We start from the raw sequence: 24,579 nt of genomic DNA, 5'->3' as shown, positions 1-24,579 counted from the left end.
ATATATATATCTGAAACATTTCTATTAGCAGTTGATAAAATTTCACAACTTGCACTTATTTATCGCTATTTCATGCGTCAAAATGCAGTCATCACATTCTTTTCCTTTTAAAACGAACAAAAAATATAATTTTTCAGTGAATTTTTATAGTAAAAAGACAGAAATGCCCGGAATATGCTAATGTTACGACATTTAAAATTTCATAACATATTCCACTTACATGTATTATAAAAATACATCTCCTTCAATACAAAATCACAACTATACAGCTTACAGTCGTATATCGTTTTAAAAACAGTAATACCAAACTTTCGAACACTTATGCGTAATTGCAGCTTTCCATCTCCTCTGTTTACCTTGCGGAACTGGCTACTAGTTGTTGTAAATATTCCATGCTATAGTTCCAGACGCGCCTTTTTTCAGTCATATTGATCGATTTCCAAGTGTAGCTGCAAATAATAGTAGAGTTGCAGATGCACGCACGCAATATCACGAGCTTAAGCTCAGCGACATACAATCAATACACTTGAACTGTGGTAAACAGTCGTTCTCGATCCGCCCGCGAATATGCATCTTTCCGTTCGACAACCACGGAATACAAACTACGAGGAAGACATCGTTTACGTGACGAAACACAACAAATGGGTTCTGAGTACCATCGGCATGTGGCCCACTGTAGTAAAAGGAATCGGAAAATTTGTACCAAAAATTATAATAGGTCTGAGTAATTTCGTATCGTCTTTGAACGTACTGCAATTTATACTACACATTATACTGGAAGAGAAGAACCCTACATTAAAAGTGAGATTCTTAGGCTTGATTTGTTTTGCTTCAACCAATCTGATGAAGTATTGGGCTCTGATAGCGCGCAAATCGAATATCGAATACTGTATCGAACAGGTGCAGATAGATTGGAAGCAAGTGAGTCAGTCAAGTATATCTATGTCAGAAGCACAGAAGGCTTTTGTAGGTTTCTGTATTAAAATGAAAGATTATACCCAGTTTCCCTAAAATCAAATTTTATCACTTGTACCACTTATCCCCTGAACTACGCTCTGACTTACATATAAATGTGATTTAGTATGAGGAACGTTTGTGAAAAACATAAAAATCATTTGACAGGTAGATTTCCAAAAAAATCGCATACTGATGTTAAAATACGGAAAGATGGGACGAGATCTGACCATATACAGTGCCGTGTTCATGTATGGCTCTGAAATGTTGTACATTACAATCATGCAATATGCATTGGGATCAATGCTGAAGGAAAATAATCGTACAACCAGAGTGCTAGTGTACCCTACCTATAGTGGATTGCTCGACGTCCAAAGAAGTCCCATCTACGAAATCGTGTACGTTCTCCAATGCTTGTGCACACTTTTGTTCAACTCCGTGACAGTTTCGTGTTGTGGATTGGCTGCGCTTTTTGCAACACACGCCTGTGGACAGATTGATATCGTTATGTCTCAATTAGATGACCTGGTCGATGGAAAATTCGCCGAGAAAAATTCTAGTCCAAACACTCGACTGACGGAAATCGTAAAACATCATATAAAAATTTTAAAGTACGTAGGTGAAATAAAAAGTTGCATGAAAGTATCAGGAAACATATCGCCTAATGTTATAGATTTTCTACTATGATTGAGACGGTTCTGCAGGAAGTGTGCTTTTTCGAATTCGTTGGTACCACGTTGGTAGTATGCTTCCTCGAATATTATTGTCTAACGGTACGTCCTTGTTTCTGCTAATTTGTGTTTATAGAAGTATATGGTATTTTTATGTTTTCAGTAGGATTGGCAAAGCAATAATAAAATTGGTGTGGCAACATACTCGATGCTACTGGTATCCTTGACGTTCAATATGTTCTTGTTATGCTACATTGGTAATCTTCTACTTGAAAAGGTATTTTTTAATACTCAACCTTTTCCAATATGGTCAAGTAATCAATGTATGGAAATGGATTAATCAGTTTCGTTTGATATTCGGCACTTACATTACAGAGTTCCGACATCGGAATATCTTGCTATATGATTGATTGGTACCGCTTACCACCTAAAACAGTTCAAGATCTTATGTTGATCATCGCTATGTCGAACACTCCAGTGAAAATTAGCGCCGGCAGAATATTTCTTTTATCCTTGCCTACTTTCGGAAATGTAGGTTTTTACAAATATTTCCTTCGTGTTTTGCCTGTTCAAAATTTACACAAATCAACCGTTTAATCTACCGGTGACTAAATCTAACTTCGTTTTTGCAGATTCTAAAAACATCATTCGCGTACTTAAACTTTGTTCGGAATGCCACTATGTAATGATTTAATAATTATTCCGTTATTTTCGTATATTCACTTATGGAATAGTAAATAAAGAAATATATTGTAAAAATGTTTGTTGCTACCTAAATGTACATTATATAGTATACATTATTATTAACTTCGGTAACGATAAATAACATTATGATAAACATACAATGATTTTGACGATAGATTGATCAAGCAGGAGGTTATAGAAAATGGCGATATACTAAATCGTACTAATGTATGAAAATTAAAAAACATAAAAAAATACCAAGGTAAAGACAACATATTTTATTAATCATATTTAATTACACGATGCCACATAAACATTGTATGACAGCAAACCACAGACACAGTAATTTACTATGTCCACAAAACACAATCAGTCACAGCCTATTTTCATGTAAAAGAAACCAATATTTAATAATATCGCGCAAAATTAACTGACAGTGATTAGATAATTAAATTAATAATAAGGTATTATGGTACAAACAAATTACAAAATATGTTTCTTTTTTCAAACTACTTTCTCTAACAAGAGAGAAAGTAAAGGAATTGCAACGTATTTCATTAATAAATTACTCACATGTATATATTGTTATTTTACGTGAACATACATATCACGCACATGACATTGTGTTTTCATAACACTAGCAACTACTAATCGTCGTGCACTTATAGTCTAAACTGTTCCACTTATGTCTAGACAGAAAGTAAGATTCTATAGCTGGTAACGCTACCATCCATTTCCACAATTGCAGACGTTCTCTACATTCATGAGTAATAATCGATTTTGAAGTACTAAAAGAAATGCACGCACGCGATATCATGAGCGCAAGCTCAATGCCCTTAGAATCGATGCACCTGAACTGTCGTAAACAGTCGTTTTCCACCTGGCCACGAATATGCACCTCTCCGTTCGATATCAAGCCGATCAACCGCGGAATCCAAAATACGAGGAAGATATCATTTACGTAACGAAACACAATAAATGGGTTCTAAATTCCATCGGGATGTGGCCCGCTGTGCTAGAAGGCATCGGCAAATTTGTACCAAAAATTGTGATTGGACTCAGTAATTTCGTGTCGTTCTTCAGCGTAGTGCAGTGTGTGCTATATATTATATTGGAAGAAAAGGATCCTTTACTAAGACTAAGGCTCTTAGGATTGGCTTGCTATTCTTCAACCAACCTGCTGAAGTATTGGGCTCTGATACTGCGCAAACCAAACATTGAATACTGCATCGAGCAGATACAGACAGATTGGAAGCAGGTCAGTCAAACTAATGTATGTGAAATGCTTAGTGGAAAAGTGAAAAATTGTATTGGTTACGGTTATTAGGATACCCATTTGTTACATACTTGTTAAAAAATTCTAACAAATTTTACCATATTGAATGATTCACATTAATATGTCCCATAAGAAACATACGGTGTGAGTAAAATAGGGTCTATAAAATATAAAATTGCAAAACACAAATTTATGAAATAGCTGTAAAATAAAAATAGCATGGGAGGTATATAATTTGCACGAAATATAGGGCTCCTTTCATACACAAAGTAAGTTTACTAATACTCATGACCAGCAATATAAGTGCATTTTGTATTAAAATAAAAGACAAATATCTATAGAAAGAAACAATACCTAGTTAACAAATTTATTTAGAAAATATGTTATTAACTCTCAGTACGTTATAAGGACAATGGCTACGAACAATATTTACATAAAGCTTTACTTACGTTATATTATATTATAAATTATACGCGTGTATTACGAAGAGCTTCTTATCGGATTTTGTATGTATATTTCATTTTCACAGTATCAAATTTATGTAGTCACATGAAATACGTAGTACTCTATGATACGAAATTTAATATACTTGGACATAATTAACTAATATGTAAATAGAATATTATAGTAAATAAAGCGATGTGCAGAATATTTTTTGTAGTCACTGCATTTTTGGTAAAGTATTTTACTATTTGGAAACATACTGGTTTCTGTATTAAAATGTATCTTTACTCATAGTTTGCACAAATCAAAATTTTATCACTTACACCACTTCTCCCCTGAACTACCCACTTAAAATATTGTTTGTACAAAAATCATTTGTGCAATAATCATTTGGCAGGTAGAATTCCCAAGAAATCGCATGCTGATGCTAAAATATGGAAAAATCGGTCGAGATCTCACCATATACAGTGCCGCGTTCATGTATACCGCACTCGTGTGCTACGTTACGATCATGCAGTATGCAATGGGAATGAGCCTGAAGGAAAATAATCGTACAATCAGGGTGTTAGTATACCCTACGTATAGTGGATTTTTCGATGCTCAAAAAAGCCCCATTTACGAAATCGTGTACGTTCTCCAATGCATGTGCACATTTGTATTCAACTCTGTGACAGTTGGGTGTTGTGCTTTGGCTGCTCTTTTTGCAACACACGCCTGTGGACAGCTTGATGTCGTTATATCTCAGTTAAATGATCTGGCCGATGGAAAATTCGCCAAGAAAAATTCTAATCCAAGCACTCGATTGATAGAAATTGTAGAACATCACATAAAAATTTTAAAGTACGAAGGTAAAATAAAACATTGTTTAATACTGACCAAACACATATCGCGTACTATTGTAGATTTTCTGCGATGATTGAGTCGGTTCTGCAGGAAGTGTGCTTTTTCGAATTCGTTGGTTCCACGTTTGTAATATGCTTGCTCGAATACTATTGTATAACGGTACGTTCTTGTTGTTGCTGGTTTGTATTTCTAGAAATTTATGGTATTTTTATGTTTTAATAGGATTGGCAACAGAATAATAAAATTGGTTTGGCAACATACTCGATGTTACTGGTATCCTTGACGTTCAATATGTTCTTGTTATGCTACATTGGCAATCTTCTGCTAGAAAAGGTATTTCGTAATACTCAACTCTTTTCAATATAGTAAAGTAATCAATGTACGAAAATGTATTAATCAATTTCGTTTATTATTCGTCATTTACACTACAGAGTACTAACATCGGAATATCTTGCTATATGATTGATTGGTACCGCTTACCAGTCAAAACAGTTCAAGATCTTATGTTGATTATCGCTATGTCGAGTAGTCCGGTGAAAATTAGCGCTGGCAGAATGTTTCTTTTATCCTTGCCTACTTTCGGAAATGTATGTTTTTACAAATATTTCCTTCATGTTTTACCTGTTCAAAATTTACACAAATCAACCGTTTAATCTATCGGTGACTAAATCTAACTTCGTCTTTGCAGATTTTAAAGACATCATTCGCGTACTTAAACTTTATCAGGAATACTCTTATGTAACAATTTAATGATTATTCCGTTATTTTCGTAATCCAAGTGTAATATTAAATAAAGAAATTTGTTGTAATGGTATTGGTTGCTATTTTACTTTATATTTTATGGTACATAGCACTTTTTTTTCATAACGACACACAGCATTTTAGTGAATATGTAAGGTAACTTTGACAGTAGGTTACCCAAGTACAAAATCGTAGAAAATAACGACATACTAGCATCTATTGTTATGTGAAATTATAGAGAAATATCAAGGTAAAAATAATGTATTTTATTATTCGTATTTAAATCCACGAAACTTTGTACACATCATATTACACCAAACCACGTATATCATAATTTCGTATGTCTACACAGCAATAACCAACATTCATTTAAAAGAAGTCAACATTTAAAAATATATCATAATATTAATTAACAATAATTATATAATAAAATTAATAATAAGCTATTATTATAAAGATAAATTGGAAAATGTTGCATTTTCAAACTGCTCCTTTTAACAAATGCGAAAAAAGAGAAATTGAAAAGTATTTCATTAATAAGTTACTCACATATATATATACATATATGCTGTTATTTTACGTGAATATATATATAACGCACACGATATTGTGTTTTCTTAACACCAGTAGCTACTAATCGTCGTGCACTTATCCTTTAATCTGTTCCACTTATGTCTAGACAGAAAGTTAGATTCTATAGCTGGTAACGCTGTCATCTATTTCCACAATTGCAGACGTTCACCACATTCATAAGTAATAATCGATATTGAATTGCTGCAAGAAATGCACGCACGCGATATCACGAGCGCAAGCTCAACGCCCTTACAATCGATGCACCTGAACTGTCGTAAACAGTCGTTTTCCACCCACCCGCGAATATGCATCTTTCCGTTCGACAACCACGAAATCCAAACTACGAGGAAGACATCGTTTACGTGACGAAACACAACAAATGGGTTTTGAATTCCATCGGGATGTGGCCCGCTATGCTAAAAGGCATCGGAAAATTTGTACCAAAAATTGTAGTAGGTCTCAGTAATTTCGTGTCGGTTTTCAACGTACTGCAGTTTGTGCTTTACGTTATACTGGAAGAAAAAGATACTTCATTAAAACTGAGATTCTTAGGCTTGATTTGTTTTGCTTCAACCAATCTGATGAAGTATTGGGCTCTGATAGCGCGCAGACCGAACATCGAATACTGTATCGAACAGGTGCAGACAGATTGGAAGCAGGTTAGTCGGACAAGTATGTGAAAAGCTCAGAAACCTTTCAATTTCTGTATTAAAACGAAGTTTTTCACCCAATTACCTTAAAATCAAATTTTATCACTTGTACCATTTGTCCTCTGTACTACGCACTTATAAATATGATTTAGTATGAGGAACGTTTGTAAAAAACATAAAAATTATTTGACAGGTAGAATTCCAAAGAAATCGCATGCTGATGCTAAAATATGGAAAAATCGGTCGAGATCTCACCATATACAGTGCCGTGTTCATGTACAGCTCTGAAATGTGCTATATTACAATCATGCAATATGCAATGGCATCAGTCCTGAGGGAAAATAATCGTACAACCAGAGTGCTAGTGTACCCTACATATAGTGGATTTTTCGACGCCCAAAAAAGTCCCATCTACGAAATAGTGTACGTTCTCCAATGCATGTGCACACTTTTGTTCAACTCTGTGACAGTTGCGTGTTGTGGATTGGCTGCGCTTTTTGCAACACACGCTTGTGGGCAGATTGATGTCGTTATATCTCAATTAAATGATCTGGTCGATGGAAAATTCGCCAAGAAAAATTCTAAACCAGACACTCGACTGATAGAAATCGTAGAGAACCACATAAAAATTTTAAAGTACGTAGGTAAAATAATAAATTGCATGAAACTGACAAACAACAGATCGGCTACTGTTATAGATTTTCTACAATGATTGAGACGGTTCTGCAGGAAGCGTGCTTTTTCGAATTCGTTGGTTCCACGTTGGTAATATGCTTGCTCGAATACTACTGTATAACGGTACGTTCTTGTTGCTTCTGATTTATGTCTTCAGGAATTTTCCATACTCTTATGTATTTAGTAGGAATGGCAAGACAATAATAAGATTGGTGTGGCAACATTCTCGATGCTATTAGTATCCTTAACATTTAATATGTTCTTGTTATGCTACATTGGTAATCTTCTAATAGAAAAGGTATTTTGTAATATTCAACTATTTTCAATGTATCAAAGTAATTAATGTACGAAAATGTATTGATCAATTTCGTTTATTATTCGTCATTTACACTACAGAGTACTAACATCGGAATATCTTGCTATATGATTGATTGGTACCGCTTACCAGTCAAAACAGTTCAAGATCTTATGTTGATCATCGCTATGTCGAATAATCCGGTGAAAATTAGCGCCGGCAGAATATTTCTTTTATCCTTGCCTACTTTCGGAAATGTAGGTTTTTTCAAATATTTCCTTCGTGTTTTGCCTGTTCAAAATTTACACAAATCAACCGTTTAATCTACCGGTGACTAAATCTAACTTCGTTTTTGCAGATTCTAAAAACATCATTCGCGTACTTAAACTTCGTTCGGAATGCCACTATGTAATGATTTAATAATTATTCCGTTATTTTCGTATATTCATTTATGGAATAGTAAATAAAGAAATATATTGTAAAAATGTTTGTTGCTACCTAAATGTACATTATATAGTATACATTATTATTAACTTCGGTAACGATAAATAACATTATGATAAACATACAGTGATTTTGACGATAGATTGATCAAGCAGATGATTATAGAAAATGACGATATACTAGATTGTACTAACGTATAAAATCATAAAAAAGATACCAAGGTAAAGACAATATATTTTATTAATCATATTTAATTACACGGCGCCACATAAAAATTGTATGACATCAAACCACAGACCAATAATTTACTATATCCACATAACACAAAAAGTCACAGCCTATTTTCATGTAAAAGAAAACAATATTTAATAATATCGTGCAAAATTAACTAGCAGTGATTAGATAATTAAATTAATAGTAAGGTATTATGGTACAAACAAATTACAAAATATATGTTTCTTTTTTCAAACTACTTTCTCTAACAAGAGAGAAAGTAAAGGAATTGCAACGTATTTCATTAATAAATTACTCACATGTATATATTGTTATTTTACGTGAACATACATATCACGCACATGACATTGTGTTTTCATAACACTAGCAACTACTAATCGTCGTGCACTTATAGTCTAAACTGTTCCACTTATGTCTAGACAGAAAGTAAGATTCTATAGCTGGTAACGCTACCATCCATTTCCACAATTGCAGACGTTCTCTACATTCATGAGTAATAATCGATTTTGAAGTACTAAAAGAAATGCACGCACGCGATATCATGAGCGCAAGCTCAACGCCCTTACAATCGATGCACCTGAACTATCGTAAACAGTCGTTTTCCACCTGTCCGCGAATATGCATCCGTCCGTTCGACGTCGGACAGATCCACCGCAAAACACAAACTACGAAGAAGATATCGTTTACGTGACGAAACACAACAAATGGGTCCTGAATTCCATCGGGATGTGGCCTGCTGTGTTAAAAGGGATTGGCAAATTTATACCAAAAGTCGTAATCGGTCTCAGTAATATCGTGTCGTTTCTCAACGTAGTGCAGTGTGTGCTATACATTACATTGGAAGAAAACGATCCTTTACTACGGCTGAGGCTCTTAGGCTTGGCTTGCTTCGCTTCAATCAACCTGATGAAGTATTGGGCTTTGATAGCACGCAAAACGAATATCGAATATTGTATCGAGCAAGTGCATACAGATTGGAAGCAGGTCAGTCGCGCAAGTATATGTGAAGGGTTCAATGGAAAAGAGAAACTCTCCTGGTTATAGGTATTAGGATACCCACTTGGTATACACTTATTAGAAAACATGTTAGAAAAATAAAATAAGTGCAAAATAAATAGCACGAGGAGCTCATAATTTATACCACATATCACATTTTTTATACAGGATGGTTGGTAACTGGTGGTACAAGCGGAAAGGGGGTGATTCTATGCGAAAAAAGAAGTCGGAAATATAGAATAAAAATTTTTCGTTTGAGGCTTTGTTTTCGAGAAAATCGACTTTGAATTCTCGCTCGGAACGCGTGGGGTACGTTATAACGGATCTCACTCGATGGAAAAATTTAAAAAAACGAAAAAAATTTAAAAAAATGTTTATTCTATATTTTCGACTTCTTTTTTCGCGTAGAATCACCTCCTTTACGCTTGTACCACCAGTTACCAACTACCCTGTATACAACGTAAGTATCCTAATACTTGTGGCTGGCAGTGTACACGTATTTTGTGTAAAAGCAAGATAAATACCTTACAGAAAGAAAAGATACGTGATAAACATATTTACCTAGAAAAAATTTTTACAAGTTCTCACTATATTAAAACTACAAATGGCTATAAAGAATGTTTGCACAAATCCTTCTTTATGTTATATTGTATTATATTGTAAACTACACTCGCATATTATGGAGCATTTTTATCACATTCTACATATTTCATTTTTTAAAAATACGTAGTACTATGATACGGAATTTAATATACTCAAATCCAATTAATCTGTATGTAAATGTTATAATATACAAAATGGGATGCAAATACTGTTGTAAACACTGTACATATAATAAAACTGTTAACTCTAACAACACTTTAAAGTCCAGAAACATACTGGTTTCTGTGATAAAATGTGACTTTACTCACAATTTCCCCAAATTAAAATTTTTCTCTCAATCACTTATTTATAAACATGACTCAGTAGTATTATTTATAAAAAAAATTGTAAAAATTATTTGACAGGTAGAAATCCAAAGAAATCGCATACTGATGTTAAAATACGGAAAGGTGGGACGAGATCTGACCATATACAGTGCCGTGTTCATGTATAGCGCTGAAATATGCTACGTTACAGTCATGCAGTATGCAATGGGATTGAATATGAAAGAAAATAATCGTACAATCAGACTGTTAGTGTATCCTACATATAGTGGATTTTTCGATGCTCAAAAAAGCCCTGTCTATGAAATTGTATACGTTCTTCAATGCATGTGCACATTTTTGTTTAACTCCGTAACAGTTGGGTGTTGTGGATTGGCTGCACTTTTTGCAACACATGCCTGTGGACAGATTGATATCGTCATATCTCAATTAGATGATCTGGTCGAAGGAAAATTCTCCGAGAAAAATTCTAATCCGAACACTCGACTGATGGAAATCGTAAAACATCACATAAGAATTTTAAAGTACGAAGGTAAAGTAAAACGTTGCGTGATACTGACCAAACACATATCGCGTACTATTGTAGATTCTCTGCGATGGTTGAGACGGTTCTGCAAGAAGTGTGCTTTTTCGAATTCGTTGGTTCCACGTTTGTAATATGCTTGCTCGAATACTATTGTATAACGGTACGTTCTTATCGCTGCTGGTTTGTATTTCTAGGAATTTATGATATTCTTATGTCGTTAGTAGGATTGGCAACAGAACGATAACATTGGTCTGGCAACTTACTCGATGCTACTAGTATCCTTGACGTTCAACATGTTCTTGTTATGCTACATTGGCAATCTTCTAATAGATAAGGTATTTTGTAATACTCAACTCTTTTCAATATAGCAAAGTAATCAATGTACAAAAATGTATTAATCAATTTCACTTGTTATTCGTCATTTATGCTACAGAGTACTAGCGTCGGAATATCCTGCTATATGATTGACTGGTACCGCTTACCTATCAAGACAGTTCAAGATCTCATATTGATCATCGCTATGTCGAATAGTCCGGCAAAAATTAGCGCCGCCAGAATATTTATTTTATCTCTGCCTACTTTTGGGAATGTAGGTTTTTATAAACGTTACATCTATGATTTGCATGTTCAAATTTTATGTAAATCGAACTTTTTATCTTTAGGTGATTAAATATAATTTTATCTTTTTAGGTTCTAAAGACATCGTTCGCGTATTTAAATTTCATTCGGAATACCATTATCTACTAATTTCACAATTATTCTATTAATTTCATATGTCTAATCATAGAAAAGTAAATAAATAAATGTATTATGAAAGTATTCTTTGCTAGTTAAATATATATTGTATAGTGTACATTATTTTTTTATTTTGATACTGATACATAACATTTTGATAAATATGTACAGTGATTTTGATAATAGCTTATCCTGGTAGAAGATCGCAAAAAATGACAACGTATTACAATGTGTTTGTTTGTGAAGTCATGACGAAATATTTACGTATATATATTACATGTATTATATTTATTCATCCTTTTTTATGTCTACGTACAATCAACAATCATAGCTTCTTACATGTGGAGAAACATTACCCAACACCATAATCGTTCCTGCTAAGTAGAAACGCCACTTTATAATAAAACATGCCAATCGTCTTAATTCGATATCCGGATACAGTGGTTCAGGTTAACGAAGACGAAGGTCGAGAACTTGGGTTTCCAGATGTAAGTTCTTAACAAATTCGATAGTAGACAGATGTATACAATTTATGCACTGCCTTATGTTTGATGCTTTATGAATGAAGAAACGAACTAAAGAACTCTTTCCGTTGGTCACGCGATGGTTTCTATATCGGTCTGCATTCTGCGTTTTGGGACAGTAGCTAGCAACAGAAGTAAGATTTTGCTGGTGTTGCGAAATACTATTTAACGCAAGGCTTTGATACTAAGTTACAAAATGTGTCGGTGCTGGTACTACGGTATGAGATGTTTCCGGGTCAGTGATCATTCCGGACCGTACGTAAGAGTGGAGATAATTTTGTAAAATATCTGACAAACAATATTATTGTGTTAAAATGACATAAGCTCAGGTATGAAATCAAGATTAATTTAAAGTAGTTTTACGAAAAAATACAATTAAAATAAGTCTATAAATACACTATTTTTTAAATTATTGCTTTCTTCAGTATTACGTAACCTGTAATACCTATATAATTTTTAATGAAAGATATGTACATGCTTACTTTTATTGTTAGTTTCGTGGCATTCGGGATTTCAGTGTTCCACAAATGTCTCATAATCAAATATGTTCCGTAACTTCGAAAGGCTCAGGCCTCTGGTCTAGACAGAAAGTTAGATTCTATACCCGTTACCAGTTAGTTATTCACTATAATTACAGACGTTCGCTACATTGATGAGTAATAATCGATTTTGAATTGCTGCGTGAAATGCACGCACGCGATATCCCGGGCGCAAACTCATCGCCCTTACAATCGATGCTCCTGAACTGTCGTAAACAGTCGTTTTCCATCTGTCCGCGAATATGCATCTCTCCGTTCGACGTCAGACAGATCCACCGCAAAACACGAAGTACGAAGAAGATATTGTTTACGTGACGAAACACAACAAATGGGTTTTGAATTCCATCGGGATGTGGCCCGTTGTGGCAGAAGGCATCGACAAATTTTTACCAAAAATCGTAATCGGATTCAGTAATTTGGTGTCGCTTTTTACGGTTGTGCAGTGTATACTACACATTATATTAGAGGAAAAAGATGCTTTATTACGACTGAGGCTCTTGGGATTGGCTTGCTTTGCTTCAATCAACCTGTTGAAGTATTGGGCTGTTATAGTGCGCAAACCGAACATCGAATACTGTATCAAACAGGTGCAGACAGATTGGAAACAGGTCAGTCGAGCAAAGAATAAAAGAACGAAGCATCAATGGAAAAATGATGGACACTGCTACTTATCAGTATTAGAATACTCACTTGTTACACCATTTATTAGAAATCCTAGCACATTTTATTTAATTTAATATTTTACTTTATAAGGTACATATGATGTAAGTAAAATAAGGTTTACAGAATATGAAATTATGAAATACAAAAATATGTGATAACTGTAGAATAAAAATAATGAGAAGCACACAGCAATCACTTTGTATTAAAAAAAAAGACAAATAGCTACAGAAAGAAGCAATACGTGATATACGAAAATTTTTTATCTAGAAAATTTTTTCGGAAACTTGCAAACTTTTATAGTTACAATTGGCTACAAAGAGTACTTGCACGTACCTTTATTTATGTTTAAACTACATATTAAACTACATATTAAACTACAAATTATACGCATATATTATGAAGTGTTCTTTATCATGTTCTGTATATGTCATTTTCGTAGAATCAAATTTCTGTAAGTATATGAGAATACGTAATATTATGACGCGAAACTTAATATACTTAGTTCTAATTAACTAATATGTAAATGTTATAATATATATAATGGTATGCAAATACTTTTGGAGACACTGCGCCGATAAACGTATAGTATTTTACTGTCTAGAAGTACATAGTATGTATGTATTTAAATGTAACTCTTCCCACAACTTTCCCAAATTAGAATCTTGTCGCTTGCACCACTCCTCCAAACAACTCACTTATAGTGTTGTTTGTAAAAATGTAAAAATCATTTGACAGGTAGAGTTTCAAAAAAATCGCATGCTGATGCTAAAATACGGAAAGATCGGCAGAGATCTGACCATATATAGTGCCGTGTTCATGTATAGTGCTGGCATGTGCTACGTTACGATCATGCAGTATGCAATGGGAATGAGCCTAAAGGCAAATAATCGTACGATCAGAGTGTTAGTGTACCCTACGTATAGTGGATTTTTCGATGCTCAGAAAAGCCCCATTTACGAAATCGTGTACGTTCTCCAATGTATGTGCACATTTGTGTTCAACTCTGTGACAGTTGGGTGTTGTGGATTAGCCGCACTTTTTGTAACACATGCCTGTGGACAGATTGATGTCGTCATATCTCAATTAAATGATCTGGTTGAAGGAAAATTCGCCAAGAAAAATTCTGATCCGAACACTCGACTGATGGAAATCGTAAAACATCACATAAGAATTTTAAAGTACGAAGGTAAAGTAAAACGTTGCTTGATACTGACCAAACACATATCGCAAACTATTGTAGATTTTCTGCGGTGATTGAGACGGTTCTGCAAGAGGTGTGTTTTTTCGAATTCGTTGGTTCCACGTTTGTAATATGCTTGCTCGAATACTACTGTATAACGGTACGTTCTTGTTACTGCTGGTTTGTATTTCTAGAAGTTTATGGTATTTTTATGTCTTTAGTAGGATTGGCAACAGAATAATAAAATTGGTTTGACAACGTACTCGATGCTACTAGTATCCTTGACGTTCAACATGTTCTTGTTATGCTACATTGGCAATCTTCTAATAGAAAAGGTATTTTGTAATACTCAACTCTCTTCAATATAGCAAAGCAATCAATGTACAAAAATGTATTAATCAATTTCACTTGTTATTCGTCATTTATACTACAGAGTACTAGCGTCGGAATATCCTGCTACATGATAGACTGGTATCGCTTACCAGTCAAGACAGTTCAAGATCTCATCTTAATCATTGCCATGTCGAATAGTCCGGCGAAAATTAGCGCCGGTAGGATATTTCTCTTATCCTTACCCACTTTCGGAAATGTAGGTTTTTAAAAATATTTTGTTTATGATTTGCATGTTCAAAATTTATACAAATCGAATTTCATTTAGCGGTATATAAATGTAACTTTATCTTTGCAGGTTCTAAAAACATCATTCGCGTACTTAAATTTCGTCCGGAATACCATTATGTACTAATTTCACAATTATTCTGTTATTTTCTTGTATTCAGTTGTAGAATATTGAATAAAGAAATATACTGTAAAAACATATACAGTACTAAAATATACATTATTAGACAGTTAAAAATCTGCATTAGATCAAGTAGTAAATATTGTAATTTATATTACGTCAAGACCATTAAAAACATGCTTTTTAAAAAGCTTTCTATATCTATGGAAATTGAATACGAATATTCGCTTTGCACACTGAAGTAAAATAGTTATCTAGAATTAAAGTGCTATGCCAAATTGTAAAACTTAAGACTGAATTGTTGACTTCTTTTCGAAATGAAGGTGCAGATGATTTTGTAAAATCTCATACAAATAATATTCAGTGTATTAAAATATCAATTTAACAGATATCTTTAATTAGTTAAATAGCGCCAATATAAATATCCAAGCGAAGAATCAAAATATTTCGACATCCACTTACAAATATCATTTCAGAAACAAGTAACTCTTTGGAAAAATCACATATTACAAAAAAATACAAGAGATATGATTCTTCCGCTTCGTTCCGCTTCCGCTTCGCAACTAAAAATGTTGAGGGAACTATTACCACTAAAACTTTTACGCTATTGAAATAGAAGAATACAAGTTATCTCCCTTCTTTAGATATAAAGAATTATGACCTGTTATAAAATCCATTTAGCGCAGTTAATTACAAGTTTTTGTTACACAAAAGAAGAAAAATTGATTAGCTTGTCAACAGATCGCACTTTCAAAACGATGAGAAATGTTGGATTTTTGCCCACAAGAAATACCAAACTATCTTCACAAGGACATTAAACATCCTGTTACAGTTTTTACCATCATACTTGTGTGAGCCAATAACTAATATAAAGATTGAAAACATTATTAACATAAACGAAGAAATGAGAAAAGAAATATCATATATTAGATCTAACATTACTGAAATCCACGAAAACCGATAAGCTCAGGTATGGAATCAAGATTAATTTAAAGTAGTTTTACGAAAAAATACAATTAAAATAACTCTATTTTCATAAATACACTATTTTTTGAATTATTGCTTCTTTCAGTATTACGTAACCTGTAATACCTATATAATTTTTAATGAAAGATATGTGCATGCTTACTTTTATTATTAGTTTCGTGGCATTGGAGATTTCAGTGTTCCACAATTGTCTCTTATAATCAAATATGTTGTGTAACTTCGGAAGGTTAAGACCCTCTCCCTAGCCTAGGCAGAAAGTTAGATTCTATACCCGTTACCAGTTAGCTATTCATTACAATTACAGACTTTCGCTACATTGATGAGTAATAATCGATATTGAATTGCTGCAGGAAATGCATGCACGCGATATCCCGGGCGCAAACTCATCGCCCTTACAATCGATGCACCTGAGCTATCGTAAACAGTCGTTTGCGATCTGTTCACGAATATGTATCCCTCCATTCGAAGTCAGACCGATCAATCGCGAAATCCAAACTACAAGGAAGACATTATTTACGTGACGAAACACAATAAATGGATTCTGAATTGCATCGGAATATGGCCCACTGTGTTAAAAGGCATGAGTAAATTTTTGCCAAAACTCGTAATCGGATTCAGTAATCTTATGCCGTCTTTCATCATAGTACAGTGTGTGCTATACATTGTATTGGAAGAAAAGAATCCTTTATTGAGACTGAGGTTCTGTTCCTTGGCTTGGTATTCTTTAATCAACCTAATGAAGTATTGGGCTCTGATAGCGCGCAAACCGGATATCGAATACTGTATCAAATGGATGCAGACAGATTGGAAACAGGTCAGTCGAGCAAGTGTATGTGAATTACTCAGTGGAAAAGTGATAGACATTGCCGGTTCTAAGTATCAGGATACTCACTTGTTTGTACATTTGTTAGAAAACTTTATCACATTTTACGATATTTAATATGTTACATCATAGGGGATATATGGTATGAACGAAATAAGAAGTTTATAGAATATGGAATTATTCAAAAATTATGAAATAATTGGAAAATAGAAATAATGATAAGCACACAATTTGTATCAAATATCATATTTTTTTATATATAAGGCAAATATCCTAATATGTACTTACGGCTGGCAGTGTAAGTGTATTTTACATAAAAGCACACTGAAAAACATTTTCAGTGAAAATTTTAATATATAATATGATTATATATAATATTTCAATTTCGTAATATCATATTTTTGTAGTCGTATGAAAATATACGAAAACGAAATTTAATATACAACGGCGTGGCGTGAAAAATGTTTTTCGTACCCACTGCATGTGTAGTAAAGTATTTTACTGTCTAGAAGCACGCAGTTTTCTGTATTAAAATGTAATTTTATTCACAGTTGTCGTAAATTAAAATTATATCACTAGCACCACTTTTTCTCTGGACCAGTCACATAAATGTGATTCAGTACGACTGTTTTTTTATATAAAAGATGTAAAAATCATTTGACAGGTAGAGTTTCAAAGAAATCGTATGCTTATGCTAAAATATGGAAAAATTGGTCGAGATCTGACCATATACAGTGCCGTGTTCATGTACAGCGCAGGCATGTGCTACACTACCATCATGCAGTATGGAATGAGAATGAGCCTGAAGGAAAATAATCGTACCCTCAGAATATTAGTGTATCCTACATATAGTGGACTTTTCGACATCCAAAAAAGTCCCGTATACGAAATCGTGTACGTTTTCCAATGCATATACGCTTTTACGTGCCTCTCTGTGACAGTTGGGTGTTGTGGGCTGGCTGCGCTGTTCGCAACACACGCCTGTGGACAGATTGATGTCGTTATATCTCAATTAGATGATCTGGTCGATGGAACATTCTCCAAGAAAAGTTCTAACCCGGACACTCGGCTGATGGAAATCGTAAAACATCACATAAGAATTTTAAAGTACGAAGGTAAAGTAAAACGTTGCTTGATATTGACCAAAAACATATCGCGTACTATTGTAGATTTTCTGCAATGATTGAGACGGTTCTGCAGGAAGTGTGCTTTTTCGATTTTATTGGTACCACGTTGCTAATATGCTCGCTCCAATACCTTTGTATAACGGTACGTTCTTGCTGCTTCTGATTTGTGTTCCTAGGAGTTTATGGTATTTTTATGTTATTAGTAGGATTTACAACACAATAATAAAATTGGTCTGGCAACATATTTGATGCTACTAATAGGCTTCACGGTTAATATGATGTTGCTGTGCTATATTGGCAATCTTCTAATGGAAAAGGTATTTTGTAATATCTCAATCTTCTCAATATAACAAAGTACTGGTCACTATGAAAATTTATTAATCAATTTCGTTTATAATTTATTATTTACTATGGAGATATTGCTATAGATATATATTATTTGCTATAGAGTACTAGCGTCGGAATATCCTGTTATATGATTGAGTGGTACCGCTTACCAGGCAAGACAATGCAAGGGCTCATTTTGATCAGCGCCATGTCGAATAGCCCGGCGAAAATTAGCGCCGGCAGAATATTTCTTTTATCTCTGCCTGCTTTCGGAAATGTAGGTTTTTACAAATAGCTTTCACAAATTAATTTGAAGATTTTAATTAAATTTTCATTTGATTTAAAGATTGAATGTAACTTCACCTTTGCAGATTTTGAAGACATCATTCGCGTACTTAAATTTTGTCCGGAATACCATTGTGTTATAATCTAATAATTATTCGGTTATTTCCATGTATCCAATTGTAGAATAGTAAATAATGCAATATGTTGTAACAACATTCCTTGCTACTTAAATATATATTACATAACATACATTATTTTTTTACTTTCATTACGATACATAGCATTTTGATAAATATGTACGGTGAATATTATTAAATATCATTAAAAATGTTAACATATAAAAATTTATTAGTTTGTGAAATCATAAAATTGTGATATCATGCAGATATATTAAGGTAAAGATAATATATTTTATTAATCGTTTTTAATTACTCGACGCCATGTACACATTATATTATATCAAATCACAGGCACAATAATTTACTATGTTCACATAGAACAAACAGTCACGATCTATTTTCATGTAAAAGAAGCCAGCATTTAAAAATATCGTTTAATATTAACTAGCACTAATTGTGAAATTAAATAAACAGTAACGTACTAGAATGTAAATAAATTACAAAATATATATTAAGCTTTCAAACTACTTTTTTTAACAAAGAAAAAGGAAAGGAATTGCAATGTATTTTATTAATAAATTACTCACCTATATATATTGTCATTTTACATAAACACACATACTATACACAAAACGATATTGTGTTTTCTTAACATCAGCAGCTTTTAATCGTTGTGCATTTATGGTCCAACCTGTTCCACTCGTGTTTGGACAGAAAGTTAGATTCTATAGCATCGTAAGTTAGCTATTCACTACAATTACAGACATTCGCTACATTGATAAGTAATAATCGATTTAAAGTTGTGCAAGAAATGCACGCACGCAATATCATGAGCGCAAGCTCAACGACCTTGCAATCAATGCACCTGGACTGTTGCGGACAGTTGTTTTCGACATGTTCACGAGTACTCGTCTCTCCACTCGTAGTCGGACCGATCAGTCGCGAAATCCAAACTATGAAGAGGACATCATTTACGTAACGAAACACAATAAATGGGTTTTGAATTCCATTGGGATTTGGCCGGCTATGGTGGGGGGTATCGGCAAATTTTTACCAAGAATCGCAATCGGACTAAGTAATTTGATATTGTTTTTCACCTTGGTGCAGTGTGTGCTACACATTGTATTGGAGCAAAAAGATCCTTTGCTAAGACTGAAGATTCTGGGTTTAACATGCTTTTCTTTTATCTCCCTGATGAAGTATTGGGCTCTGACAATACGCAAACCGAAAATCGAATATTGTATCGAACAGTTATATGCTGATTGGAAACAGGTCAGTTGCAACAAGTATATCTATGTAACCCAGTGGAAAAGTGACAAATGGATTGCGAATTTTTATATACTCGTGAGAAATTGAAGCAAACTTCTGCCTAGATCTTAACCTTCTAATCCTAGTTTTCCGAAGAATATGAATTTGCATAAATGTTGGTAGTCTAATAATATAGATATATGTAACTGCATCATTTTTTCAATTGACAGATAGAATACCAAAGAGATCGCAAGTTAATGCTAAAGTATGGAAAGATTGGACGAAGACTGACCGTATACAGTGCTGTGTTTATGTACAGCGGTGGCATAATCTATCACACGGTCATGCAATATGCGATCGGATCGTACGTCGATGAATTTAATCGTACGATCAAATTACTGGTGTATCCTACGTACAGTGGTCTTTACGACGTTCAAAAGAGTCCCGTTTATGAACTCGTGTACGTTCTCCAATGCATATGCGGGTATGTGTTTGACACTGTGACAGTTGGAGCTTGTGGACTGGCTGCACTTTTCGCAACACACACCTGTGGACAGATTGATGTCATTATGTCTCGACTGAATGATTTGATTGATGGAAAATTTTCCAAGGAAAATTCTAATACGAGCGTTCGACTGATGGAAATCGTTGAACATCATATAAGAACTTTAAAGTACAAATAAGGTTGAGGTGAAGTAAAATGATATTTATTATTAATTAAATACATACAGTGCTATTGTAGATTCTCTGCGATGGTTGAGACGGTTCTTCAAGAAGTGTGCTTTTTAGAATTCATTGGAACAACGTTTGTAATGTGCTTGCTCGAATACTATTGCATAACGGTACATTTTTCTTGCTCCTAATTTATATTTTCGTATTTCATTTTATCGGTATTGTTATATTTATTTTTATTCTGCTAATTTATAATATTTATATATTTTTAACAGGACTGGCAACAGAACAATAAAATCGGTCTGACAACATATTCGTTATTGTTAATATCCTTGACGTTCAATATGTTTTTACTATGCTACATTGGTGATCTGCTGATTGAAAAGGTATTTTCCGTTATATTTTTATTCGTAATCTATAATATCTTATTACGAAATTTTGCCTATTATTTGCATTATTTATATTACAGAGTACTAACGTCGGAATATCTTGTTGCATGATAGATTGGTATCGCTTACCAGCTAAGTCAATGCAAGACCTCGTTTTGATCGTCGCAATGTCAAATAATCCGGCAAAAATTAGCGCCGGCAGAATAGTTAATTTATCCTTGTCTACATTCGCAAGTGTAATTTTTTACAAATATTCTAACTATTCAAAATTGATTTCAGCTATTTATCTATTGACAATTAAATGTAACTCTATCTTTACAGGTTCTAAAGACGTCATTCGCGTACTTAAATTTCCTCCGAACTGCCCTTGTGTAGTAATTTAATAATTGTTCAATTTCCCAATATTTTGGCGTAGAATGATAAATAAAAAATTATATCGTAAATATATTCAGTCCTGTTTAAATACTTGATATTCTCAAATATTATTACAGGTTCTCCATTGAATATTTTATTTTTATAGTTTGATAATGATATATGGCATTTTGATAACCGTATATGTATAATTGTTCTCGCAGTAGCTTAACCAAATGGCAAAAAATCACGAGTAACATCGACATATTGATATTTATTTACTGAAATCATACTAAAATATCAGAGTAAAGACATAATGCATTTTATCATTGCTATCTAATTTCAGCCACGTAAATTGTTATGTCTATTACATTTAGAAATATTTTCTGCGTACTAAGTGACGAAAGAAACCACATACAAATTCCAAAGTGTTTTATTTATGAGTTACTTACCCACGTATTTAAATATTACTATTTGCCACAAACGTATACGCTATACTCTTTCTTAACACTACAAGTACTTAATCGTTGTGCACTTCTTATTCTCCAACTCTCTCCACTCACGTCTAGACAGAAAGTTATACTATAGCTTCGCTATAATTTCAAACGTCCCCTTCTCTGATGGTAATCGATTTCAAAGTAATGAAAGAGATGCACGCACACAATATCACGAGCGCAAGCTCAACTTTCAATCAATGCTACCGAACTATCGTAAACAGTCGTTTTCGAGCTATCCGCGAATATGCATCTCTCTATGCAACATAAGTGTGATTACACACCGCGAAACCTGTACTATAAGAAAGATATCGCTTATGTAACCAAACACAGCAAGTGGATCCTGCAATCCATTGGCATTTGGCCAGCAGCAGTAGGAGATGTGAAAAAATTTCTGCCAAAAATCGCAATTGCACTCAGTAATTTTGTGTTACTCTTCGCCATTATTCCATGCATTCTGCATATCATATTCGAAGAAAAAGATACTATAATGAGATTAAAATTATCCGGTTTACTGAGTTTCTGTTGTACTTCGTTGATGAAATACTGGGCGCTCACCCTTCGCAAACCGAGGATCAAAGGCTGCATCGAACAGGTGTGCATTGACTGGGAACAGGTCAGTGAATTAACACGTTCATCGATTCTCATTGATTTTCACTAATTTTTCGTGCACGAGAATTGTATCATTTTAAATTAAAACGAACAATGAAATATATAATTAATTTCTATACCGTTGCGTATCACAAAATATAATACGTATTGCGTGATATACGTATTTTCTTTATCGTGTATACATACAATCATCATATGGTTATCATCGATGATCGACAACGCGTGAACGCGTCAGAGAAAACTCTTGACTTTGAAATTTTCCATATCTTCGGAACGATGAATAAATTCTAATATTTCTACTACATAAGTTTCATATTTCTTTTATATTTCATTGAAGTTAAACCATTTAGTGTTTCGTTAAGGGGACGTCCCTACTGGCAGGTGGAACTACATAAGGATCGCGAAATAATGTTGAAATACGGGCGAATGGGTCGAAATCTGACAATAATCTGCGCCGTATTCATGTACACCGGCGGAACAATCTATCACTCGATTTTACAGTACGCGATCGGCACGTTTGTCGATGAACATAATCGTACAATCAAACCTCTGGTATATCCTACATATAGCGCGTTGTACGACGTTCAGAGTAGCCCCATTTACGATCTAGTGTACGTTATTCACTGCATGTGCGGATACGTGATGTATTCCATAACTGCCGGTGCTTGTGGATTAGCCGCTCTTTTCGCAACACACACCTGTGGACAAATCGACATCATTATATCTCGATTGAATGATCTTGTCCGTGGCGAATATATGAAAGAAACGCTTAATTTAAATGCGCGATTGATAGAAATTGTTGAACGTCATTTGAGAATTTTAAGGTACAAACAAGTGATAAATGTATTAATATTAATATACATAATATAATTGATATAAAGAAGTCTTTATACATGTCAGTGAGTATAAAAATAGTACATGATATTGTATTATAACCGATTATAGATTTTCAGCAGCAGTAGAAATGGTGCTACAAGAAGTATGTTTCCTAGAATTCATTGGATCCACCTTTATGATATGTCTACTCGAATATTATTGTATAACGGTGCGTTTCTTTTTATTTTCGTTATAATATCCTATTATATTCATGATTGCTTGTTCATAACAGGATTGGGAACAGAGTAATACCATCAGTCTTACGACATATACAATGTTACTAATATCTCTGACATTTAACATATTTATATTGTGCTATATTGGTGAACTCCTAATAGAAAAGGTATATTTTCACAATTTACTAAAAAATACAATATACTTTAACTTTAACTTTTCCACTTGTAATATTATTAATAAATTTTTATCAAATTTAATTTATAGCTGATAATTTATATAAACATATAGATTAATGATTCCTCGAGATAAACTATTATTTTTTACAAAAATTTATTAGTAACTTGCTCAGAATATGTACTTATTTTTTAATCTATTGTTCTATTTCTGATTTTGATCATAGAGCAGTAATGTTGGATTGTCTTGTTTCATGATCGACTGGTTTCATTTACCGACTAGGACAATACACGGTCTTATTTTAATCATTGCTATGTCGAATAATCCGGTTAAAATTACCGCAGGCAGGATAGCTGATTTATCTTTATCAACTTTTGGAAGTGTAAGTGATTAATAATATTTAACTAATATTTAAATATTTGCATAATCGTGGATTTAAAAAATCATCTATCGGTCATAAAAACTACTCTGTCTTTGTAGGTTCTCAAATCATCACTGGCGTATTTAAGTTTCCTCCGGACTATTGTTATGCAATAATTTATTAATTTTTATGTACTTTTATAGTATTTCCAGTAGAGAAAATAAAACAATAAGACATAGCAATAT

At 33.6% G+C, this 24,579-nt stretch overlaps 8 protein-coding genes and 1 pseudogene across 9 annotated transcripts; all 9 read left to right on the top strand.

The window, feature by feature from the left end:
* Positions 1-468: 468 nt before the first annotated feature.
* LOC117234721 lies at positions 469-2,391 on the top strand. The gene is made up of 6 exons (XM_033496203.1): positions 469-921; positions 1,123-1,565; positions 1,628-1,727; positions 1,792-1,902; positions 2,001-2,156; positions 2,258-2,391. The coding sequence occupies exons 1-6, from the start codon at positions 568-570 to the stop codon at positions 2,309-2,311; spliced, it is 1,218 nt and encodes a 405-aa protein (XP_033352094.1). The 5' UTR covers positions 469-567; the 3' UTR covers positions 2,312-2,391.
* Positions 2,392-2,999: 608 nt separating this feature from the next.
* LOC117234726 (odorant receptor 83a-like) lies at positions 3,000-5,682 on the top strand. 2 transcript variants are annotated; one of them, XM_033496210.1, is made up of 6 exons: positions 3,000-3,567; positions 4,427-4,869; positions 4,932-5,031; positions 5,095-5,205; positions 5,304-5,459; positions 5,561-5,682. In XM_033496210.1, exons 1-6 carry the CDS (start codon positions 3,202-3,204, stop codon positions 5,612-5,614), a joined length of 1,230 nt encoding a protein of 409 aa, XP_033352101.1. In that variant the 5' UTR covers positions 3,000-3,201; the 3' UTR covers positions 5,615-5,682. The 2 variants fall into 2 exon arrangements, with proteins under 2 accessions (XP_033352101.1, XP_033352100.1); XM_033496209.1 differs by having other exon boundaries at positions 5,304-5,645.
* A 691-nt stretch (positions 5,683-6,373) lies between these two features.
* Positions 6,374-7,548, top strand: LOC117234699. Its single transcript, XM_033496179.1, has 2 exons — positions 6,374-6,845; positions 7,030-7,548. Exons 1-2 carry the CDS (start codon positions 6,492-6,494, stop codon positions 7,546-7,548), a joined length of 873 nt encoding a protein of 290 aa, XP_033352070.1. The 5' UTR covers positions 6,374-6,491.
* Positions 7,541-8,431, top strand: LOC117234737 (odorant receptor 67a-like). The gene is made up of 3 exons (XM_033496229.1): positions 7,541-7,809; positions 7,908-8,063; positions 8,165-8,431. Exons 1-3 carry the CDS (start codon positions 7,741-7,743, stop codon positions 8,216-8,218), a joined length of 279 nt encoding a protein of 92 aa, XP_033352120.1. The 5' UTR covers positions 7,541-7,740; the 3' UTR covers positions 8,219-8,431.
* A 395-nt stretch (positions 8,432-8,826) lies between these two features.
* LOC117234753 (odorant receptor Or2-like) lies at positions 8,827-11,712 on the top strand. Its single transcript, XM_033496247.1, has 6 exons — positions 8,827-9,468; positions 10,488-10,930; positions 10,993-11,092; positions 11,157-11,267; positions 11,366-11,521; positions 11,623-11,712. Exons 1-6 carry the CDS (start codon positions 9,103-9,105, stop codon positions 11,677-11,679), a joined length of 1,233 nt encoding a protein of 410 aa, XP_033352138.1. The 5' UTR covers positions 8,827-9,102; the 3' UTR covers positions 11,680-11,712.
* A 1,239-nt stretch (positions 11,713-12,951) lies between these two features.
* LOC117234752 lies at positions 12,952-15,341 on the top strand (annotated as a pseudogene).
* A 1,406-nt stretch (positions 15,342-16,747) lies between these two features.
* LOC117234733 (odorant receptor 4-like) lies at positions 16,748-19,092 on the top strand. Its single transcript, XM_033496226.1, has 6 exons — positions 16,748-17,113; positions 17,787-18,229; positions 18,292-18,391; positions 18,456-18,566; positions 18,698-18,853; positions 18,948-19,092. Exons 1-6 carry the CDS (start codon positions 16,748-16,750, stop codon positions 19,002-19,004), a joined length of 1,233 nt encoding a protein of 410 aa, XP_033352117.1. The 3' UTR covers positions 19,005-19,092.
* Positions 19,093-19,874: 782 nt separating this feature from the next.
* LOC117234698 (odorant receptor 13a-like) lies at positions 19,875-21,735 on the top strand. The gene is made up of 6 exons (XM_033496178.1): positions 19,875-20,252; positions 20,459-20,901; positions 20,971-21,070; positions 21,176-21,286; positions 21,370-21,525; positions 21,611-21,735. The coding sequence occupies exons 1-6, from the start codon at positions 19,875-19,877 to the stop codon at positions 21,662-21,664; spliced, it is 1,242 nt and encodes a 413-aa protein (XP_033352069.1). The 3' UTR covers positions 21,665-21,735.
* Positions 21,736-22,380: 645 nt separating this feature from the next.
* On the top strand, positions 22,381-24,555 carry LOC117234725 (odorant receptor 13a-like). Its single transcript, XM_033496207.1, has 6 exons — positions 22,381-22,750; positions 23,128-23,570; positions 23,692-23,791; positions 23,855-23,965; positions 24,200-24,355; positions 24,454-24,555. Exons 1-6 carry the CDS (start codon positions 22,382-22,384, stop codon positions 24,508-24,510), a joined length of 1,236 nt encoding a protein of 411 aa, XP_033352098.1. The 5' UTR covers position 22,381; the 3' UTR covers positions 24,511-24,555.
* Positions 24,556-24,579: the final 24 nt, after the last annotated feature.

Source organism: Bombus vosnesenskii, unplaced genomic scaffold (genome assembly GCF_011952255.1).
Source record: "Bombus vosnesenskii isolate JDL3184/JDL3185 unplaced genomic scaffold, Bvos_JDL3184-5_v1.1 scf7180000013308, whole genome shotgun sequence".
NCBI lineage: Eukaryota > Metazoa > Arthropoda > Insecta > Hymenoptera > Apidae > Bombus > Bombus vosnesenskii.
Note: the sequence above shows the minus strand (reverse complement) of the source record. Positions and strands in the feature narration are given on the sequence as shown.

Bases quoted from the DNA above. Each gene is read 5' to 3' on its own strand.
- LOC117234721 (XM_033496203.1), top strand. From the start codon at position 568: ATGCATCTTTCCGTTCGACAACCACGGAATACAAACTACGAGGAAGAC. The intron at 1,728-1,791 runs GTACGTCCTTGT...TGTTTTCAGTAG, and splicing joins TCGAATATTATTGTCTAACG to GATTGGCAAAGCAATAATAA. The intron at 2,157-2,257 runs GTAGGTTTTTAC...TCGTTTTTGCAG, and splicing joins CCTTGCCTACTTTCGGAAAT to ATTCTAAAAACATCATTCGC.
- LOC117234726 (XM_033496209.1), top strand. From the start codon at position 3,202: ATGCACCTCTCCGTTCGATATCAAGCCGATCAACCGCGGAATCCAAAA. The intron at 5,032-5,094 runs GTACGTTCTTGT...ATGTTTTAATAG, and splicing joins TCGAATACTATTGTATAACG to GATTGGCAACAGAATAATAA. The intron at 5,206-5,303 runs GTATTTCGTAAT...TTTACACTACAG, and splicing joins GCAATCTTCTGCTAGAAAAG to AGTACTAACATCGGAATATC.
- LOC117234699 (XM_033496179.1), top strand. From the start codon at position 6,492: ATGCATCTTTCCGTTCGACAACCACGAAATCCAAACTACGAGGAAGAC. The intron at 6,846-7,029 runs GTTAGTCGGACA...ATTATTTGACAG, and splicing joins TGCAGACAGATTGGAAGCAG to GTAGAATTCCAAAGAAATCG.
- LOC117234737 (XM_033496229.1), top strand. From the start codon at position 7,741: ATGCTATTAGTATCCTTAACATTTAATATGTTCTTGTTATGCTACATT. The intron at 7,810-7,907 runs GTATTTTGTAAT...TTTACACTACAG, and splicing joins GTAATCTTCTAATAGAAAAG to AGTACTAACATCGGAATATC. The intron at 8,064-8,164 runs GTAGGTTTTTTC...TCGTTTTTGCAG, and splicing joins CCTTGCCTACTTTCGGAAAT to ATTCTAAAAACATCATTCGC.
- LOC117234753 (XM_033496247.1), top strand. From the start codon at position 9,103: ATGCATCCGTCCGTTCGACGTCGGACAGATCCACCGCAAAACACAAAC. The intron at 9,469-10,487 runs GTCAGTCGCGCA...ATTATTTGACAG, and splicing joins TGCATACAGATTGGAAGCAG to GTAGAAATCCAAAGAAATCG. The intron at 11,093-11,156 runs GTACGTTCTTAT...TGTCGTTAGTAG, and splicing joins TCGAATACTATTGTATAACG to GATTGGCAACAGAACGATAA.
- LOC117234733 (XM_033496226.1), top strand. From the start codon at position 16,748: ATGTATCCCTCCATTCGAAGTCAGACCGATCAATCGCGAAATCCAAAC. The intron at 18,392-18,455 runs GTACGTTCTTGC...TGTTATTAGTAG, and splicing joins TCCAATACCTTTGTATAACG to GATTTACAACACAATAATAA. The intron at 18,854-18,947 runs GTAGGTTTTTAC...TCACCTTTGCAG, and splicing joins CTCTGCCTGCTTTCGGAAAT to ATTTTGAAGACATCATTCGC.
- LOC117234698 (XM_033496178.1), top strand. From the start codon at position 19,875: ATGTTCACGAGTACTCGTCTCTCCACTCGTAGTCGGACCGATCAGTCG. The intron at 20,253-20,458 runs GTCAGTTGCAAC...TTCAATTGACAG, and splicing joins TATATGCTGATTGGAAACAG to ATAGAATACCAAAGAGATCG. The intron at 21,071-21,175 runs GTACATTTTTCT...TATTTTTAACAG, and splicing joins TCGAATACTATTGCATAACG to GACTGGCAACAGAACAATAA.
- LOC117234725 (XM_033496207.1), top strand. From the start codon at position 22,382: ATGCATCTCTCTATGCAACATAAGTGTGATTACACACCGCGAAACCTG. The intron at 23,571-23,691 runs GTACAAACAAGT...AACCGATTATAG, and splicing joins CGTCATTTGAGAATTTTAAG to ATTTTCAGCAGCAGTAGAAA. The intron at 23,966-24,199 runs GTATATTTTCAC...TTTTGATCATAG, and splicing joins GTGAACTCCTAATAGAAAAG to AGCAGTAATGTTGGATTGTC.